Genomic DNA, 21,835 nt, shown 5'->3' on the forward strand with positions numbered 1-21,835 from the left:
TTGTGGGGTGGAGGTGAGAGGATCACTTGAGCCCAGGGGGTCAAGGCTGCAGTGAGCCATGATCATGCCACTGCACTCCAGCCTGGGCAACAGAGTGAGACCCTGTCTCAAAAAAAATAAAAATAAAAAGTGAGGAAAAACTAAAAAGCGAACTAATGGTGATTCTGTTAATATAATGGGATTGTAGTTTTCTTCTTTTCTCCATTTTCCAAAATTTTTCTTATTGACTATTATTTTTACAATGAGAACGTTAAATTTGCAAAACCCTATAAAAATTGGACTATGCATTAAATTATATCATTATTCTTTTATATATAAAAAAGACATCACAACATAGCACTTAATTCTGATTTTAATTACCATAAAATTAACCCTACAAAGATTTCTCAAATAAATCTGACAGCCTTCAAACTATGTTTGTTTTGTATTACATGTAATAGATTCCCACATATGAAAAAATCATAAAATGAAGGCTACATTTTCCAAGCACTATTTAAGTACTGTTTAGAAGACTATCATTGAATAAATGAACCTGATTTTGCCTCATCGTGTTTATCTAAAAAAGTTTTTGAAATATATTTATTTTCCATTTTCTTTACACAGTCCCTCTTTTTCAATCTGTAAATAAAAATTAATGAGCAATTTAGGACACAATATCACAACACAATTATTCTATAATTGATCTGATAACCAAAGACACCTAAGAATAGGATGATCTATAGGACAGATGTTTCCACACAGCATTTGTCTGAAATCAGATTATTTTAAATGATGCCTTGACTTTTGAATTCAATTCTAGAACTAATTATCATAAACTAAATCCAAGTATTACAAATGAAGATATTCCAACACAAAGACTTGGAGGATTTTGTTTAGATTGTCAATGGTTGATTCATCCAAATTTTCTTCATTGTCATCCATGGTGTGCCAGACTTCAGGGAAAGGAGATGGTATCAGATGCAGAACTGGAACACCTATTCAGAAAGAACCAACTTGTAACAATGTGCATTACTCCAGTGAGTAAACTAGAAAGGGTCATTCTTCAAGCAGAGGGAGCTCTGTACCATATAAAGACAGCTAATAATTCATCATCATCTGTGTACATCATATCCCACCGTTGTACTCCAAAATCAGGCTGCGCACGCACACACACACAAACACACACACACACACACACATATTACCTCTTCTTAAAAATGGAATATGGTCATCCTGAATCACACCTCCATAACTGTAATTCTGGAAATACGGCCTCTCCAAAGAGTGATCCTTGAGCAAGCCCAATTCATGAAGTTCATGTTCTGTAGATGACAATCATACAGTAAATGAACAACTATTTTTATCTGATCAAGACTCATAATGTATTCTTATTTAAGGAGTTTGAAATCTTAGCACATGTGTCCGTAATTTGTAAAAGATTATGCAACAGCAAGCATGGCCACACTCATGACAATAAACATCTGGGTTGAACAGGAATGTGTAACCTTTTGGAGCAGGAAGAGAGAAGAGTCAAATGTGGCTCTACACTTACAGGTGAGAACCTCCTTAGAGGTAGAAACTCAACAGAACAGTGGAGAGATAGAGAATGAAAAAAACAGAGGATAGGTAGGTGGAAGGGGGGAACACAGGTGCAGGTGTAGATGCTTATAGGTCCAAGATGCTGCATGAAGAATGCCTTAGATGAGATATGGGGCTTAAAAGGGGAATACTCAAACAGAGTAGAGATGAAGTATATCAAGTGGCCACTCTATGGGAAAGGGATACCTAGTGTGACCTACATCAGTGGTTCTCAAAGTATGATGTCCGACCAGCAACATCAGCAACACCTAGGAACTTATCAGAAATGCAAATTATCTGGTCCCACCTCAGACTTACAGAAATTCTAGGGCTGGAGTCCAGCTATCTGTGTGGAAGAAGCCCTCTAGGTGATTGTGATGCACTTTAAAGTTTGAGAACCACTGGCCTACATAAGTCAGGTATTGTATGTTACAAGATGACAAGAGATTACATGAATATTATAAGACAACCAAATGAAACTTTCTAGGATAGCTAGGAACTAGCTAGGGTAAAACTAAACCAACTAGTAATCAATCATATGTAATATGATTCTAGGAACATTGAGAAAGCCCTAACTACCACCAAAAACAATATTCTTGTCTGTTTATTGATACTTATAATTCCTTTACCATGAGACACAACTTTTTCTTATACAACTAGAGATACGGTTTGAAATGTAAATACCAATAGGAGGGGCACAATGAGTTAAAATTGAATGAAGGTGCAAGTTATTGGCATAAGTTCATTCTGGTACAGGACATAATAAAAGTGCACAAAATCCTTGAAAGAAAGCCAAACTCAGTTTCTCAAGGCTACCATCAAAGTAAGGAAAATATGCTGCAAAGAAGAAGCCCAAGAAGTTTATATTAATAACACCATTATAGTAATCCTTTCAAACTAGGAAATGAAATTTGTCAATGATGTGCATCTAAAGTTCAAGCAGAAGTTTCTCTAAGATTCTAGACAAATTCTTTACTCATGGCAAAAGTGTGAGTTATGATGGCAGTGTTTTTCCCACTGCTTAGAAGTAATACAAGTCTATCTTGCTCCAAGAAGTTTCTGTGGCTAATAAGGAATTTCTAGCATGAAATTCTTGCCTTCAAAGCAGCCCCCTGGCCTGGATTCTACAATAAAGATCAATCTCATTTTCATCTTTCCCTGATGCCTGAAGAGTTTGCTTTGTTTTGTTTTGTTTTGTTTTGTTTTGTGTAGGGTGGTAGTACAAAGTTATTCTCCTTTTCTTTCTCCAAGCCCCAAGCTCCTCTCTTCAGCCATAGATACATACGTTTCTTGGGCTGGCCTGGCCTGACCTGGTCTGGCCTAGTCAACTCCCATTTATTTGACTCTAAATCTTAAAGGATCTGGCTTTCTCTTCATCCTGATCTCTTGCTTCTTTGGAAAATTGGCAGAGATTGTACTAGATTTAAGGGAAAATAATATCTGGATAAGGTAGAAAATAGAAGATGGCAAAGACAGAGATGGAAAAGAAAAACTGAAGAATATCTTTTGGTATCATTATAAGGACATCATATTCATTATTAGCCAGCATGCTTCGTTGAGTAAACTTTCCTCTCGAAATGCATTCTACATGCTTCAAACAGGACTCTGGGAAAATATTTTCAAACCATTTTTAAGGATGTGCAAACATGAAATATAGTATTTTGTTTCCATTTCAAAATATGGTTTCATGCAGGAAAATAAACTGGGCTTACTACAAAGATGAATAATAAACTAATCAATTAAGCAAGAAAAAAGCCAATAAAGTATATTACACTTTAAATCATACACATAAATTATAATTTTTTTTCTTTTTTGAGATGGAGCCTCACCCTGTCACCCAGGCCGGAGTGCAATGGCACCATCTTGGCTCACTGCAACCTCTGCTTCCCAGATTCAAGTGATTCTCATGCCTCAGCCTATCAAGTAGCTGGGATTACAGGTGCCCGCCACCACACCCAGCTAATTTTTGTATTTATTTTGTATTTGTTTAGTGAAACTCCATCTCTACTAAACATGAAACCCCCATTTCATGTTGGCCAGGCTGGTCTCGAACTCCTGACCCTAGCTGATCTGCCTGCCTTGGCCTCCCAAAGTGCTGGGATTACAGGCGTGAGCCACTGTGCCCGCCCAAATGATAAATTTTAAATTTTAAAATGTAGTATCTGTCAGTAGCAAGAAATTATGTTTTATTCATTAATAACAGTGGTGCTTACCAATTGCTTGAAGTCTTTCAAACCATCTGGCTGAGTTTGGAAAAAAATTGGGAAACATTGGGTTTGGAGCTCCAATCAAATCCAATAAGACCAATAAGTCCTGAGGGAGAAAAAGTAATGTTTAATCACCATCACCAAAACGCATTTTATATTCATCAATAGGGAAATACAATCAGTCAAAATTAACTGCATTTCAGTAATTGAGAATAATATGGCAAGCTATATGAATGAACCAAAGATTTACTAACATTTTATGCTAATTATTTTGGGGAACTCTTTAAATCTTGCTTCTGTAATGTGGAAAAATAGCAAAGTATTGATTATTTGTGTATGAAACTCCAAAAGGATATCACTAAGGATAAATTACAAAGAAGACATTTGGATGAATATTTTGTGAACTTTAAAAGTATACATTTATTTTCAGAAAGGAGTCCAAGCCTATCTGATCTTCTAATCCTCTCTGTTTAGCCATTTTATCCTTAATCTGTAATGATAAAACTCCTAAAGGAAGGCACTTGGATAGTAACTATTTACTGATCAAGTAGTATCTAAGAAAAATTCCTTGTACAGGAGCTATATAACATTGTGTCTCTGGATCTCCATTTCCTTGTGTATCAAATAAGAAGCTCAAACTAGCTGATCTCTGAAGTTTCCTTCTGGTTATAGCTCTCTATCGTCTCATCATGAGGACTCTCTGAAGACTACTCACTAGATTAAGACCTCCTGATTTATCTAAGTAAAATAATGTGTGGATAAATATTTAGCATACATCCTAACACATAGTAGATAAATATTTTCAGAGTCTGTGATCCTAAAGACATAGTATGAATAAATTCATAAATGAAAATTCAATATATTCATCGTAGGAAAAAATAGGCTTCTTTGAAATCGGAACATATTCACAAGGTTGGATAATCTATTAAGGGTTTGTTTCTGGAAAAAAAATGATCTTCATTCAACAAAATTATTTATCGGTCCAAATATATGAATCACTGTGGCTTCATATATTTGGACCGATAAATAAATAACTTTGTTCTACTACTGATCAACCAGTCCTCTCCTCTTGTGAATATGTTCTGAATGCTTTGTGGGCACTTGGGCACAAGTGAATGAATGAGATGCTGACCACATTCCCCTGGCCCATTAGGAGCTGCCAATGGATAACAGGAGGGAGCAAATGCCAACAGGAGGTGTGTTAGGGTCATAAAGGACACAGAATGTGACCATTTGGACTTTTATAGGGTGAAGGTCAGTGATAGGGCAATGGATAGGAATGAGTGGGGGTGCTGGGAATAAGCTATCAGTTCACAGATGGGGTGAGGGTCAGGGAGGGATGAAGGCACTGGGGAGAGTGAAGTCTCAAGGGTACCATGAGGTTCCAAGCCGGGGTTAGTGAAGACGTGGGGACAGAATGAAGATCGAATATGGGAAGAGAGTCAGAGTCAGGAGAAGATGCAGGAGTCGGGGGAGGGATTAGGGATGGAGCGTGGGCCCAGGAATGGGGATGAAAATGAGGCTGTGTGTTGCACCCATTACTTAGTAATAATAGTAGGGTTTTAAGGCAGCATCAAAATATCCCCACCCCCCATGTCAAAAATGCCACATCAAAACCAACACATCAAACGGTCATAGTCACACTGGAGTCACAGTAATACTTTGAAGCCACCAAGGAAATTCTTCACCCCCACCCCTCTTTTATTCCATTTCCCAAAGCCCCATGTTCTTCAGCCTTAATAAAGGCCTGAAAGAAGGGGTTTGCTCTCTCCACCTCCATACAGTACTGGGGGAATGTGCTCCCATTGGGCCCAGCTGGATCTGATGTTCCTGTAATCCAATTTTTTACATGATTTTATCATTTTAATTAAGCTCAGTCAAACATGGCTTCTAACCAGCAATTTTTCTTTCTTTCTTACTTTTTTTTTTTTTTTTTTTTTTTAACAGAGTCTCCCTCTGTCACCCAGGCTGGAGTGCAATGGAGCAGTCATAGCTCACTGCAGCCTCGAACTCCTGGGCTCAAACAATCCTCTTGCCTTAGCCTCTTGAGTAGCTAAGATTACAGGCATACACAACACCCAGCTAATTATTTTATTTGTTGTAGAGACGAAGTCCCCCTATTTTGCCCAGTCTGGTCTCAAACTCCTGGGCTCAAGTGATCCTCTCGCCTCAACCTCCCAAAATGCTGGGATTACAGGTATGAGCCACAGTGCCAGCTCAGAATCATTCTTTTTAGCTCTGGAATTCCTCAAAAACCCAATGCCTGCCAAGGAATGTTCTATCATAAACACTGTGCTCCAAGGATGCTGTGGCATTTTTAGGTCTTTACTTGGCTTTTGCAACCTTTTCCTTGGAGGCAGAGCCTACAGCTACAGTGCCATGGAAATTGCCCAGACTAACCATGCCATGCAGTTGGCTGGTGCCTCTCGCTCCAGGTGGGTGTGGGGTCGATGCCATCTTTGCAGCTAAGTGTCGAGACCCATAGAGAGAATCTTGAGGAGACCAGTGAAGAAAAGCCTCTTCCCCATCAAAGAAGATCAGCTGGAGTGACAAATCTGGCTTGGAGTCTGAAACAGTCTGGTAAAAACAACAATAAAAATATAGCAAAAAAATACTGTGATGATGAAAAATAGCATGATTTTCTATTAATTGGGCAAAAAGATAGATGTGCCATAAAGAAAGGAAGATACGAATGCAAGTGAAACTATGGCAAAATTTATTCCACACCACTTCCTCTTCAAAAGTCATCACACCTCCCACAGTCTTCACCCATATAAACCACCTTCTTCCATTCCCTCTGAAAATAGAAGTCTTTTATGTTTTTTCTTACTCCTCACAGAATTTTGAAACAATGAAAGTGCTGTGATGAATCGTGTGATACACCACCCACTTCCCCTACAGGAGGGTGTGTTGCCTCAGCTGCTGGAAGAGCCATCAGTCACTTTAGGAATTGCCTCAGCTGCACCTCCTGGGAGTGTCCTACATCCAGTGCTGACCTACACGGGTACGGGGGGCTCTCTAAAGAGCCATCATATCTCCAGACCTGCCCAGAGGTTGGCTGAGGCTGTTGTTGAACCTGCACTGCAGCTCGACTTCTCCCTCCATCCAACACCATTTCTTTCACCTCCCTGATACCTGTGTTGATCCAAGGCCACTCCCTAATAAGTGACCTGAATGCTAAACTCCGTATCAGAGGGTGCTTCCTGGGGAATCCAACCTGAAACAACTGTAAATCTTTCTTGCTTCTCACCTTATTTAAGTCTTCAATTTTGTACTGAGTCTAGCTTCAAGAGTCTGCCCTAGGAATGCTACAGACACAAAGAGTAATAATTATAGTGCTTCCCTTGAAATAGCCTATACTTTAGTTGGGTTGGGGTGAGATAAAACAAATACATGAGCATGGCAAAATGTGCCACCAGCCACAAATGTAACATAAAAGTCCTCTAGAAATTGGATAGAATGAGAAGCAAAATCCTGGGGGTGTCGAGGAAGGCTTTATGAAAAATACAGTATTTGAATGGAACCAAAAAGAGTGACTAGGATTCTAATTGATTTTACACTTTCCTCTGTCTGACAATAACCCCTGTCTTTCAGATTGGTCCTGGTACTCTAAACTCCAAAGTCCTTCAATCCCACTGGAACCCTTAATCTACTGAATGTTTCACCTTTTCACAGTCCTTCACCCCCATAATGTCCTCACTTCACTCTATATTTGGCTTAAATTCCAGTCAATCATGCCAATCACTTACTAGCATACACCCTCAACTCCCTTGCCCCTCTCTGCCTTGGTCAAACTTTCATGGCAAAAACATACTCTACCTACTTTGTGCCAGCACTCATGCAGCTAAACCTCACCAGAGAAAAATATATATATAACCACACTGTCTGGCCTTGCTTAAAGTTCATGACCACAAACCTCACGTTGGCCTTTCATGTTGACTGGCAAGTCATGCTGTATTTTCTTAGTTCAGTCACTCTGGCACTCTTCTAGGATTTCACATTCCTCCTCTCCCTGCCACCTCACCCATCTTCATTCCCAACCGATGACCTTGATTTCTTTCTGTCATGCTCATATCAGATTTTGTGCTTATGCACAAAATCCTATCCTCTCTCATCTGCTCAAGGACATTGCTCTAGCAAATACCATTTCTCTTCTACATCATCAATTTTTCTATCTCTGCTGGATAATTCCCATCGGCCAACAAACATGCTGTTGCTTTTCTCATCTTAAAATATTTGACCTCACTATCTCCACCACCTACTGCCCAATTTTGTAATCCCATTTATAGCAAAACCCCTTGAAGGAGTTGTCTATTCACACTGTCTCCAATCCCGCTTCTTAAACTTAGCCCAGTTGGGTTTTATCTCCACCGTGTACTGAAACTGCTCTTGTCAAGAATACCAATGACTCTACATGGCTACATCCAGTGGTCAACTCTCAGTCTTCATCTCTCTTGATTTATTGTCAGCATTCGACACAGTTAATCACTCCCTCCTGGCTACACTTGCTTCATTTGGTTCTTAAGATACCATATTCCTCCTATCTTAGCACTAATGGCTCCCTTCATCTCCCTTCCCTCTTAACACTAGAGACCCTCGGGGGCTTGCTCCACGGTTCTCTTCTCTTCTCTGTCCACACTCACTCACTCTCTTGATATCTCTTCTTGAGGCTTTAAATCATCTATGTGTGGGTATGTGTGTATTGTCTTGTGTGTGTGTGTGTGTGTGCTGTGTTGTGTGTGTGTATTATTATATATATAGAATTTTTAATATAATTATTTAAAAATAATAATAAGATTGTAGAGATGGAGCCTTAGTATGTTGCCCAGGCTGGTCTCTCTCTCTATATATATATTATATGTTATATTGTATTATATTATAATAATACACACACACAACGCAACACACACGTACGTATCAATTCCAAAAAATATATCTCCAGCTCTGACTTCACTACCGATCTCCAGACTACATATTCAGTTGCCAAATGAAGATCTCCACACAGACGTTAATAGACACCTCGAACAAAGTGTCAAAACTCAACTCCTGAGGTTCCCCCGGAAATCTGTATTACCAACAGTCTCTTCAACCAAATGGATGGCAAAACCACCCTTGCAGTTACTCAAACCAAAAACCAGTGGGCATCTGTCTCTTTCTGTCCTTTTCCATATACAGAAACATCCCAATCCAGTTTGTCCTGCCTCTGCAAACCTATTTCCCACCATTCCTCACCACAGTCCTCTCTTTCATTTGCTTTGTTTTCTTTGAGCCTAATATGCTTCACCATTATGTGGTCAAGCATTCCAGACGCTATCACACCTTTATTTCTCGTGTGTCTGTCTGGTTTTGTTTTTTAAGAATCAGCCCTTCCAGAGCCCTCTGCTGCCTGCTCCAGCCTGGACCAACCACTAGGCCTGCTGCCCATCTGTTTGTTATCTTAGGGCTCCCCTCACCATCACCCTGCAGATTTCTGCCTCTCCTATATGGGACCCCCAGTGAGCTGAACTCCATGAATCCCTCTTCCTTGATTTCTTTCTTGATTTTTCTAGAGCACAGCTTTAAGCAACTTGTGGGGGAAAAAACACAAAACATGGGAGTGAAACTTGTTGAGATTTACCTCTGAAAATGTCTTCATTCTATTTTCCTATTTAATATATCTGGGTCTGAAGATTCTGGGTTGCAAATTATTTTTATTTAAAATATTTAAGGCATAATTTCATTGTTTTCTAGCTCCCAAAGTTTCTACTGAGAAGTCCAGTGCCATTCTCATTCCCAATACTTTTTATATGACCTACTGGAATTGTTACAATTGTTCTCCAGAAGTCATAATCATCTCCTTTTTGTCATTCCTCTTTCTAAAAAAAGATATTTCTTCTAATTTAGCATCCAACTGTTTTATTGATTTATTTATTTTGAAAATAGAAATTTTAATTTCCAGAAGCTCCTTCTTATTGACCGATTGTTGTGTTATTGCAGCATTCTGGTTTTGTTTCATAGATATAATGTCTCCTCTTATCTCTGTAAGAATATTAGAAAAGTGTCCTTTAAGTTATTTTCTGCTCTATTTCCTCCAACTTCATTTTAAATTTGTATTATTTGTTTTGCTTTCTTTTTTTACATTTTAAAAAAGAATTTATTTATTTAAGAGACAGGGTCTCACTCTGTTGCCCAGGCTGGAGTGCAGTGGCTCAATTATAGTGCACTGCAGCCTTGAACTCCTGGACTCAAGCAATCCTCCTCCCTCAGCCTCCCAAGTAGCTAGGACTACAGGTGTGTACCACCATAACCAGCTAATTTTTTTTTTTTTTTTTTTTTTTTTTTTTTGTAGAGAGGGAGCCTCACTATGTTGCCCAGGCTGGTCTCAAACTCCTGGCCTCAAGCAATCCTCCCACCTCAGCCTCCCAAAGTGCTGGGATTACAGACATGAGCCACTGCTCCAGGCCCTTTCTTTCATGCTGGAGTCTGTCCTCAAATGTCTGGTCATCCTTTGTGTTCATTCATGTTAAAGAATAAGATATTAAAATGCTGGTTGGAGACACAGATTGGTTGGCTTCACTGCAGGGCAAACTGGTGCCCAGCCAGTGTTTTCATTGAGGATTACTGAATGTCACCATCTGGGATTTTTCTGCAGGGTGGTTCACACTCTCTGAAGAAGAATCTTCCAGTTTCCTATCTGATGGCTTTCTGGTGCTAAAGATGGGAGAGATACTATAGATCTCACTGTTCAATGTGTAGGTTTTCGCCTAATCTCTCCAATTTCCATGGGATGCATCACTGTCACCCTCCTCTATACTTGCTATTCTCAATTCCATAACCTCCCTGGTTCAACTTCTCTAGAAAAATATTTTCTCATCGGTGGAAAAGGCACAAGGGGCACTCACCTACCTGCCTGGTGTGGGGTGGGAATCTCTACATCCACATACTCCTTAGACAGACTTACAGACACTCTCCACTCTAACCCCTTCCTCACTTCTGCCTTCTTCAGCTTATCACATCTCCAATCCCTGAGCCTTTTTAGGATTCTATCAGGGAAACCACTGGCTTCTTCCATTTCTTCCCTCTCCAGGAGAGTGTGACTTCTCTCCACTCTGATATGTCATCTGCCATTTCTCCATCCAACTTCTGTCTTCATATTGTGGTTCCTATTCACAGATGTTCTCTAGTTTCTTCAAAAAATGGAGTTTCCCTGATTGTTTTAACGGTGATTTCAAAGGAGAAAAAAATTGTCTTTATCATCTGAAAACTAAGTTAATTTTGTACGCTAATCATTTCATATTGCTCCTTAATTATACCATAAGGAAAGGACAGTTTAATTTGATTCGAATCCTCCATAACTCCTGGAGAGCATTAAGCAGAGGACGGGTTTGTGCAATATAAATGCACTCAGGGTTTAATAAGCATTAAATAATTAAACAGATTTTCTCATTGGCAAAAATTGTAAGGTGCTTACTTCAGTAGAGACATTCTAAGCTTCCAGTTGTTTAAAGGGCCTTGAAAGTTCTAGCTTCAAATCAGACAACATAATCACAGAACAAGAGGGCAGAACGGGACCGGTTGGGACAAGAGGCATTGTGCTCATGCCCAGGGCAGAGGCAAACGGAGATAGTTTTTATCTCTTGCAGGCTTGACAGTTCAAGTACCTCAGTGAAACTTCAACAGCTGGGTGACTCCAATGATCAGTACCATGATTTACTTTCATTCTGTTTGCCTAATATCCATTCATTTAGCCAGCAATAAACTGTTGTGGACATAGAAAAATATTTTCTCATCTGTAGACTTCATCCTGAGTCCCATGAGGCAAACTGCTCTTTTTGCTTCATTTCAGGAACGGCAGAAAAATAGCCATGGCCTTTGCTGCTAGTAACTCAGCCTAGTACCTTGGAGCTAGGAGAATCTGACTGGCCTGATGTATGAAGGTCTTCATGGTGACACTACAAATGCCTAATTACCAGCGTTCACATAGTCAGTGGGTTATCTACAGTCTTTCCCCATTCAAGGCTGTATCAGTTAGCTAATGTTGCAATAACAGAATAGAATAACACCCCATCAACACAGTGGCTTAAAATACCATTATGTATCTTCCTGGGATACATAACCTCTGTTGGTCAGCTAGAGAGCAGCTGATCTAGAATGGGTTTGGCTGGGGAAGCTCTGCTTCACTGTGCAGTCAGCGAGGTTGGTTCTGCTCCAGGTGTCTCATCCTTCTGCTGGGACTGGCAGGCTAGCCAGGGCATGCCATTCTCATGGTTATGGCAAAGACAGGGGAGAGCAAGCCCCATGGCACAAGCACACTTCCAGCCTCTGCTTGTGTCACCTCTACTAACATCCCATTGGCTAAGGCAAGTCAAGTAACCAAGTCCAGAGTGAAGGGATGAGGGAGTACAACTAGCTACAGTGGGAGGACACAGCAAAGTTACCAGGAAAAGGATGTGGATGTGTAATGACAGTCCTATTACTGGAGAGAAGTGGGGCTATGAAGAGTTGGGAATAATCCAGTCTACTTATCCAGAGCTCTTTCAGGTCACTTCCCACCACCATCTACCCAATCCATGACAGCTGAAGAACTTAACTTCTCAATACAAATGTAGTTAAAACACATAACTGGAAGAATAAATCTGATACTTTCAAATTCTGCATTCAAAAACAGCCTCTTAAAAAAATCCCCACCTCACCATTTATCTCTAACAGAAAGGATTACTATGAGAATGTATACGTTGATTAGAATTTTTTTAATGATGACTCCAATCCAATAACTCATTCAGACCTTTCTATTAATATTTCTGGTCACCAAAAGCAGATATGAGCTATATGGGAAAAAGCAAAGGAGTTCACTCAGAGAAAATACATCCGTTACACAGAACAATGTCTTCAAGTCATACTTCATTTTGTGTCCTTACACTAGAAGTGCAAATATGAAAAATTAGACTTTTGCATCAGCTTCTGAACACCTTCATCCAATTGCTGGGGAAGGAAACTAGTTAAAAGCAGGGCAAAGCATGGGACAAAGGGATTGTAGAAGGCTCAGAAAACAAAACAAACCAAAAAAAAGAAGTGAAAAGGAGACTGAGAGGGCATAAACCAGTCTTGCTTTCTTCAATTTCAGCATATCCAGCAAAAATAGAACCAAATATCTCTATTACTTCCATTACAAGATAAACCTTTTACATCTTTACCCCCATTGTATCAAAGGCTGGACCCTTCATAAAGCTCTGAGCAGAGAACAAAGCATTTGTTGCCTGCGAACAAAGTTTTTTGTTTTTGCTTTGTTGTGTTTACTTGGTTATGAGTGATATCAGAACAAAATGTCTTCATCTAGTTTAGCACTTTTTTGCAATATACCCTTAAGAACACCAAGACTGAAATAACATCTGAGAGTCCCAGAAGTATTTTGAGCTGAGAGCATAACAAAAGCTCTGCTATGCTGCATAAAATGGAGCTGAGATTCACAGATAATAACAATAATGCATTTCTGCTTCATGCTTTTCATCTTGATAGGTCTGAATTACCCGCTCTCCACTTCAGAACCACTTTGCTGCAACTCCCTCCTCCAACCCAAGAGCCACCATCTCTCAGATCAGAAGGTTGTGATGTTTCATGGCCATAGAAAGAAGAAGAAATAAACATAGTTCATTATAAAACACAATTCTCATACTATACCTGAAACAAACCTTCTCCTTCATTTTTCACAAAGAAATATTGCCTTTAATTTAATGTGCATTCAAGGCCAAGAAATCAGGTGCCAATTAATGAATGCATTGCCACGTATCTTAGGTTTATTGCCCATGGTTGATATTCCCAATCATGCAATCTTTCAATTAATATTCACAATAAAAATGTACCAAAAGTCTCCATTTCTAAATGGCCTTTTCATTCCTCCAAGGATTCTAGAATTCACTCTGAGTTACTGCTAATGTACTTTATCCTAGGAATCAACAAGAGGAAAACAGATACCTTTAAGGAAAGGAGTTTCTTGTCTAAGGCACGAACAAGTTCCAACATCATTGCACATGGCACGGCTGAATCAGTGGCTCCTACAAACACTCTGTTGTTCCAGTGGGAAAAATACTTGGAGTCATAGTGGCAGGCGAGGACCAAATGTCGTTTAGCAGTGGGATTGAGGGTGCTGATGATATTTGAGAAAGACCGGTACCCATAGGGCGTCTGACTCAAGAAGGTGTCTATTTCCAAGACCCAGTCAGCCTGAAGCCTCTGAATTCGCTGCATGATGTGCTGATCAAAACAAAAACCAAAACTTTAGATCAAAACAAATAGCTTTCATTTGTTAACTGTGATTCTAAAACTTTAAATAGTGCCTTTCAAATTAAAATTGTAATACACGCTTATTGTATTAATAGCAATATTATTGCAATTAATAATTGCTTTGTATTGTTATTGTAATTAATAGGATTTGTCCTGTTTAAAGGAGAAGCTAATCCTCTTGCCTCTCCCTTAAACTCCCCTTACTAATCAATCTCAACCAATTGTTAATATTAACCAGTGTTAATAGTTTGATGCTGATCTTTAGACATATCTTCTCCTTGCTTATGCAAACCTACAGTAGCATACAAACACATATATTTGGCAGAGGGGCATATGTTTTTGTAGGAAAAGAATCCTACTTTTTACATTACTCTCCCCTTGCTTTTCTCCTTTAACAATATATTATGGACATGTCTACAAGTCAGGAGACAGAGATGCAGTTCAGTAATAGTAAAGCACACTTTTAATATTTCTAGGAGGCTACAAAGGCATGTTTGAAAAATTAAGTAAACCAGCATCCTACAGGTCTCTATCTCTAAGCTCTTCAAGGACAAGAACTGCAAATGGTAGCTCTTTCTGTCCCAAGTGCATAACGTGTCCAAGTCCAGCAAATGCTTTATATGTAATGAACACTAATAAAAGATACAAATGCTCACCTGCTAAGGATAATGTAGAAAGCTCCCATAGCTAGGGGGTGGTTGGGGTTATTTCAGATCTCCGCTCACTGTAAGAATTAGTAAGCAACCCTGAACCATAATAACATATCAAGTAGCTTTCCCTCTGCACCCAAGGCAGGTTGAGACACACTGCAAATGCTGGCAAATATAAAAGAGAATCTCTTTCCCCATCTCTGCTGGCCACCTTGAGCCTTATGAGGAACACAGTGACTGACAGAAGAAAGCAACAGGTGGAGAAAGTAGCATCACTTCAGGAACTAGAAGTATTTTTTTAAAGAACATATTATAGATTTTGTGATGTGAGAAGTTATAGGTGAGTTCGTTGCTGATTCATTTGCCTTTTTCCATCCTTATTTTATCTTGGCTTCACTTTCCTATGTTCCTCGGTTTTTTGTTTGCTTGTTTTGTTGTTTTGTTGTTGTTGTTAACAGGGCTTCACTCAGTTACCCAGGCTGAAGTGCAATGGTGCAATCTCAGCTCACTGCAACCTCCGCCTCCTTGGTTCAAGCAATTCTCCTGCCTCAACATCCTGAGTAGCTGGAAAAACAGACACATGACACCATGCCTGACTAACTTTTGTTTTTTTTGTTTTTTTGGTTTTTTGTAGAGATGGAGTTTTGCCATATTGCCCAGGCTGGTTTCAAACTCTTGGGATCAAGTGATCCATCCGCCTCGGCCTCCCAAAAAGCTGGCATTACAGGTGTGAACCACCATGCCCAGGCTGTTCCTTTTTTTTTTTTTTTCAAATATCATATACATCATTGTAAATTGCCTTAAATTATTTTTATAAAAAGTCAAATGACAAACTAACATCAAAATAACTGACAATTTGTCCTTCAATTAACATCTAACCAAAAACCAACATTTCAGATCTAACAGTTCAGATCTAGACAGTTTAGATCTGGGATGGACCTTAAAATGATAAATGAATAACTGGAAATGAATGTGAGGGCTTTTATTTTTTTTTTTTCCTCCCAAGAAATACAGGATTTTCTATCCTAGCCAAGTCCCATGTGGCCTGCGCTCACTAATGCGACATGACACGTAGGCAAGAGGCTCAAAACAACCGCGGCAGGAAGCTTCCAAGGAAAGGGGAATTTAAATAGTGGGAGGACACTGATCCTACAGTCAGTCCTGCAAAAGCCAACTAAACAAATGATTCCCCAGCTAGAGACTCCTTGCTTTTTATAGTGGGTGGACTTTGTCCTAAATAGCATTGTGTATGCAGTACCTTAACTTTTCTATTGCAAATTTACATGCTGTCTTATCACATCATCAAAAGAAATGTTTATAACCTTATTTGAAATCAGCATTCATAACTCTCCACAATTTGTAGTACTGTGCTTTGCTCACAGTAGGCTATCAGTAAATATGGGTTCGTTCTAACAGTAAATATGAATTGATTTAATGAGAATATATAAAACTATATGATACAAAGCATTAATAGTTTGAATAGAGAGAAATCACTATGCATCTAACATGAGTTTTTCTGCAGACTATGAAAATGAGTTATCCCTAGACTGTAAAAAAAAAAAAAAAAATCCATAAAATGGGTCATTTTTTTTAAAAAAAAAAGCATATACTCCAGAACATCTGGTATCCAGATGATAAAATGCTCCATAAAATGGCTTCTTCAACACAATTGCAGATTGCAAGCTTACAAAATGAATTGGAATTTTTAAAAATATATCTGTTAGCATTACTCAGAAGTCACACACAAACTTATTTCTCAACTTGTTACCAGGTCTTGATCATAATTTCTGATGACCTCGTTGACACTAAAATCCATAAGAGAATCGGCATATATCCTCAAAAGAGTTTTTCCTGAAGCAACCTTTTTTTTTTTTGAGACGGAGTCTCATTCTGTCGCCAGACTGTAGGGCAGCGGCACAATCTTGGCTCACTGCAACCTCCAACTCCCTGGTTCAAGCAATTCTCCTGCCTTAGCCTCCTGAGAATCTGGGATCACATGCACACGCCACCATGCCCAGCTAATTTTTGTATTTTTGGTAGAGACAAAGTTTTACCATGTTGGCCAGGATGGTCTCGATCTCCTGACCTCGTGATCTGCCTGCCTCAGCCTCCCAAAGTGCTGGGATTACAGGCATGAGCCACTGCACCCAGCCCCGCAACTTTTTTGTTCAGTGTAAATATTTTTTGTTTATCTTAGCAGCTAAGATAAATCATTTTTATAAACCACCAAATTGGCTGCATAATCTAATTAGTTCACCAATATCCCTTGTTGTTTTGTTTTCAGCTTTCAGACTTAGTCTACAAGTCCTCACCAGAAGTCTCTAGGGGAACTCCCCAAACTACCACTACTATCATTCAAAAACCCCTAAGCAGGGAGTGCGTGGCTGTGGCAGGGACTCTAAAGCAGCTGCGCTTCCCCAGTACCAAAGCAGCAAAGGGCTGGGCCCTCCAGGAGTGCCAAAACGCAATTTAGAATATAGATCACACTTCGGGTTGCTATACATCTATGTTTTAAAATGGAGAGGAGAGAAAAAGGGAGCGAGACAAAGAGTGAGAGAGATGGAGACAGGGATAAAGCAGAGATAGATGGAGACTGAGTCGAGAAAGAAAAAATACAAAGATGAAGACATGAGAGCGAGAGGCTATTACAAGATAGTCTACTTCCAAAGAGTGGTAGGGGGATTTATTCTAGCTTAACACTAGTGAATGATCCTGGGTTTCATTTAATTAAACATAAATTCTAGTTTCCAGGTTCTGAGAAACAATGACATCAGTAGACCAGAGTTGTTTGGAGGAAGCCGATTTTCCAGTATTTGCGCTAAGTCTGCAAACACATCGTCGTCAGGATACTGACTTCTGCCACCCGAAGACTCAGGTACCTCTTTCCTCTTGAGTGCACCCTATATGAGTCCCTCGGGCTCCTCCTCTTGGGGGGCTGGACTGACGGTGCATCTGGGATCTATGTACCTGATGACGTTCAGTTTCGGTGGCTCAGATGCACTGTGCACCTGTTGGGGATTTTATCCCCTGAAGTTTCTAGTTTGCCTCTTTTAGACAAAGGATATTGCTTGCCCATTTGTGAGACTTTATCATCCTAATTTTTAAATTTTTTTATTTCTATCTTATAAATCAATGAAATAGCCCCAAATGTATTATCTTCAAATTATTTACTTTACAAATAACTTATCTCCTCAAAACAAAAATATCTTAATAATCCAATAGGCAGCTTTGGGGTCATTGATCAGAGACCAGGAAAACACATAATGTGGGACAGGGTTCCCCCAAAATATTCTCTTTCTGTAAAAGAGAATCCATAGTAATGCACGTCTTTACTGGTAACTACAAAAGTTAATTCACAAACCAATTTTATATCAAGTTTACCCTTTTTTAAATATTTGAGGATCTTCTCTAGTTACAGCCTTGAAACTCTAAATTATAAAACATTTCATCTAGTGTTCAAAAAGGCCTCAGGAGAAAAAAATAAGGTTCAATCATTTTTGTTTCAATTCAGTTCTACATGAAAGGATCTAATCTTAGTCAAATTAAGGCCATTAGTGTAGTTCCCTCATAATTACTCTGTCATGTACCTCACTTTCGAAATTATAATTCCTTTGTCTTCCACAGCTTAGAAGATAGGTCTCTAAAAATTAATGGTAATTTTCTTCTCAAAAAATTCTAAAATAGAATCTAAGTGAAATATCTAACATAGCCATCAGCCAGCCCATGCACAGGCAGCCCAGCAGTAGTTCCCAACACATTCTAAAATACTGTCCATAAATTTCTCATCTGCCTCCACCCCCATATGATGGTGGAGAATGTTACTGAAACTTCAGTAACACTTTTAAATGAATATGTATCTTTTAAACCACAACAGTATCTATTTATATTATTTATCCTATATACTGTATTCTGTTGAAGCTAAAGATTAACTAGCAATGTTTATTGTGTTCATGGATTTCCAGAGCCTGCAGGCGAGGAACCTCAGACCTGAAGTATGCATATCATTTCTGGGTATATACAGCGCTCTGGGCAAATGGTATGGGAAAATAAAAAAGGTTGAGTTGAATGGGAAGAGTAAGCATCACAGACCTAGATTTTTTTCTAACAAGGAACTGAGGCTTTTGGAAAATGCCAATTAAGTGCCCTGGCCTTCTTTTAAGAAAATGCTTGAGAGATAAGGCCCAGGGAACATTATTAAAGTGAATGGTATGTGCCTCACTCTCCAACTTGGGCATGAGAAGATCGAGAGCTGGAGACATTTGAGTGCACGAAGCAGAGCTGATTCCTCCCAGCTCTCCAGTGATAGGATAGAGATCTCAAGCGGATTCTGGCCTCAACACTGGTACAAGTATAACCTTGAGCAAGTTAATTCATATACCTCAACCTCAAATCTTTTTAAATTCCTAACATTGAGATAATAATAGCATCCACACACTGTTCTGAAGGCTGAATGAGATGATCTATGCAAAGAACTCAGTAAAGTGCCTGACCCAGAAAAACTGCTCAGTGAAAGCCATCATTGCTATTATTCTTCGCTCTGCCTAAAGGTTAGACAGAACTAAGGTGCCTGCAGGGTGTCTACCGTCTAATTCCTTGGGAGAAGCCAGAGCTATTCAGATGGAAGCCAAGAGGCTAATGGGGAGACAGACATGGATATCTAGGCTAGCCTGAGAGGCAGAGGCTGTACACTGGGCAGAAAGGAAGAGCTCAGCCAGACGCGGTGGCTCACGCCTGTAACCCCAGCACTTTGAGAGGCCGAGGCGGGCGGATCACGAGGTCAGGAGATAGACACCATCCTGGCCAACGCGGCGAAACCCCGTCTCTACTAAAAATACAAAAATTAGCTGGGCATGGTGGCATGCGCCTGCAGTCCCAGCTACTCGGGAGGCTGAGGCAGGAGAATAGCGTGAACCCAGGAGGTGGAGGTTGCAGGGAACCGAGATCGCGCCACTGCACTCCAGCCTGGGTGACAGAGCGAGACTCTGAAATCGAAAGGAAGAGCTCAAGAGCTGGGCACCTGCGCCTTGCAGTTCTCACTCTGGGCACAGCAGTGGGTGCCAAGGTCTTTTGCCTGAGGAGTTTCAGAAGACGATGGCAAGGGCCAGTCCCATTCCTTCCCAAGCGGCCCCTTAAAATGGGGCTAGTTTGAAAAAAACAGATATTCAGAGGTGAGGTTTCAGATTGCATAAGAAGACTGACATCAGGGAGGCAAAGAGACATTCAAGGTCTGGCCCAGCTTATTCTACCCTCCACAACGGCGGTAAAATCAATGGGTCTTGAAATCAGTTTAGTGGGTTATGACCAGCATTTTTTAAGAACCAATAAAATAGAACTGACCATATTGCAGTAAAATGCAATAAGAATATTTTTCATGGAAGTTTTGTTTCAGTTAAATATGCCAGTACGTTTGTGTGTATAAAATGTAAAATTCATTTTTTTTTTACTTTGTGTCAGAGTCAGAAGTCTGAGAAGCACTGCCCTGGAGAAATGTAGCTTATCACCAGCCTTAACTCTCCCTCCAGGGAGAATACAATTTCCCTAAGGCGAGTGATGGCCTGACAGTACAATGATACTCTTGACCTAGAACCTTCAAGCAAGGACTCCCTAAGCCTGTTGCTGTTCATTGTTTAGGATTCAAGAAAACTTGGTTGGGAGCCTCGGGGTGTGTTATTGAATGGTCAAGAGTGAAGGACTGTGTAATGTTGTACCCCAAATAGAGATTTCACACATAAACTATTGACATTAACATGTACCACTTGGGCCGGGCGCGGTGGCTCACGCTTGTAATCGCAGCACTTTGGGAGGCCGAGGCGGGCGGATCACGAGGTCGGGAGATCAAGACCACGGTGAAACCCCGTCTCTACTAAAAATACAAAAAAATTAGCCGGGCGTGGTGGCGGGCGCCTGTAGTCCCAGCTACTCGGAGAGGCTGAGGCAGGAGAATGGCGTGAACCCGGGAGGCGGAGCTTGCAGTGAGCCGAGATTGCGCCACTGCACTCCAGCCTGGGTGACAGAGCGAGACTCCGTCTCCCAAAAAAAAAAAAAAAAAAAAAAACATGTACCACTTAATTCAGAACAGACATGTACTCTCAGTCATTTGATTTTTCTTGGTTGAGTATTTGGTGAATAAGGAGATGACAGATCTGAGTATTAGACACCTCAGAACTTCAGCCATAACATTATCCCTCATGGGAAAGCAAAGTATTCACACAAGCTTGAGGTTTGTGTCCCATGTTCTCACCTGACGAGCAGCATAGCTTCCAGGGGATCCCGGGTATCGCTCTATCAGCAATGGCCGTAAGTCATTTTGCCACATTTCAGAGATACTGGTGCCTTCTGCAATTTGCCGAAGAGCCGATGAATTCAAAATGGCTGGTTGGTGATAATTCTGAGGATTGAATGAAATCATTTAACTAGCTATCGTTTCATAATATGTTTAAGACTCTGACATGTTTGCAATTAATTGCTTAAAACTTCAAAATAAGGGAGAACTTTATGACAAATGAAGTAAATTAATCTACTCAACTTTAAAATTGGGCTGTTAGGGCCAGGCACAGTGGCTCAAGCCTGTAATCCCAGCACTTTGGGAGGCTGAGGCAAGAGGACTGCTTGAGCCCAGGATTTTGAGACCAGCCATGGCAACACTATGAGACCTTGTCTCTACAAAAAATGAAAAACTTGGGTGGGTGTGGTGACGCATTGGTGCATGCCCGTTGTTCTAGCTACTCAGGAGGCTGAGGTGGGAGGATTGCTTCAGCCCAGGAGGTCGAGGTTGCAGTGAGCTGTGTTACTGAGCCCTCCAGCTGGGCAACAGAAGGAGACCCTGTCTCAATAAAAATTTTAAAAATAATTTAAAAACCCAACTGTTAGCCTAAGTAAATCTTACACAGTTTAGAGGAAGAGTAGTCAGGGAAGACTTTATAGATGAGCCACAAATTAAGCGGTCCTCGAATTTTAATAGGATTTTAATAGCAAGCCTAATTCAAAATTTTATGATTACATGTTGAAATGGTAATTTTTTGACATATTAGGTTAAATGAAGTATATTACTAAAATTAATTTTACTCCTTTTTCACTTTTTTAATGTAGCTACTAGAAAAATTAAAATTACAAATGTTTCTTTCATAATCTTTTTTTTTTTTGAAGTTGGGGTTTCTCTCT

At 40.0% G+C, this 21,835-nt stretch overlaps 1 protein-coding gene across 2 annotated transcripts in view; it reads right to left on the minus strand.

Moving 5' to 3' along the window:
• Nucleotides 1-334: 334 nt before the first annotated feature.
• Nucleotides 335-21,835, minus strand: part of QPCT (glutaminyl-peptide cyclotransferase) — a 47,977-nt gene continuing 26,476 nt past the window's right edge. The window contains exons 2-7 of one of the 2 annotated variants that reach the window (XM_032178261.2): nucleotides 20,916-21,062; nucleotides 13,716-13,994; nucleotides 6,165-6,341; nucleotides 3,771-3,870; nucleotides 1,185-1,301; nucleotides 335-974 (exon numbers count right to left, since the gene is read on the minus strand). In XM_032178261.2, coding sequence (XP_032034152.1) covers nucleotides 829-974; nucleotides 1,185-1,301; nucleotides 3,771-3,870; nucleotides 6,165-6,341; nucleotides 13,716-13,994; nucleotides 20,916-21,062 — 966 coding nt within the window. In that variant the 3' untranslated portion in view covers nucleotides 335-828. The remainder of the gene's footprint in view (nucleotides 975-1,184; nucleotides 1,302-3,770; nucleotides 3,871-6,164; nucleotides 6,342-13,715; nucleotides 13,995-20,915; nucleotides 21,063-21,835) is intronic. The other variant, XM_058428629.1, reaches the window with a different exon arrangement.

Source organism: Hylobates moloch, unplaced genomic scaffold, assembly GCF_009828535.3.
Source record: "Hylobates moloch isolate HMO894 unplaced genomic scaffold, HMol_V3 SCAFFOLD_15, whole genome shotgun sequence".
In the NCBI taxonomy this organism is placed as follows: domain Eukaryota; kingdom Metazoa; phylum Chordata; class Mammalia; order Primates; family Hylobatidae; genus Hylobates; species Hylobates moloch.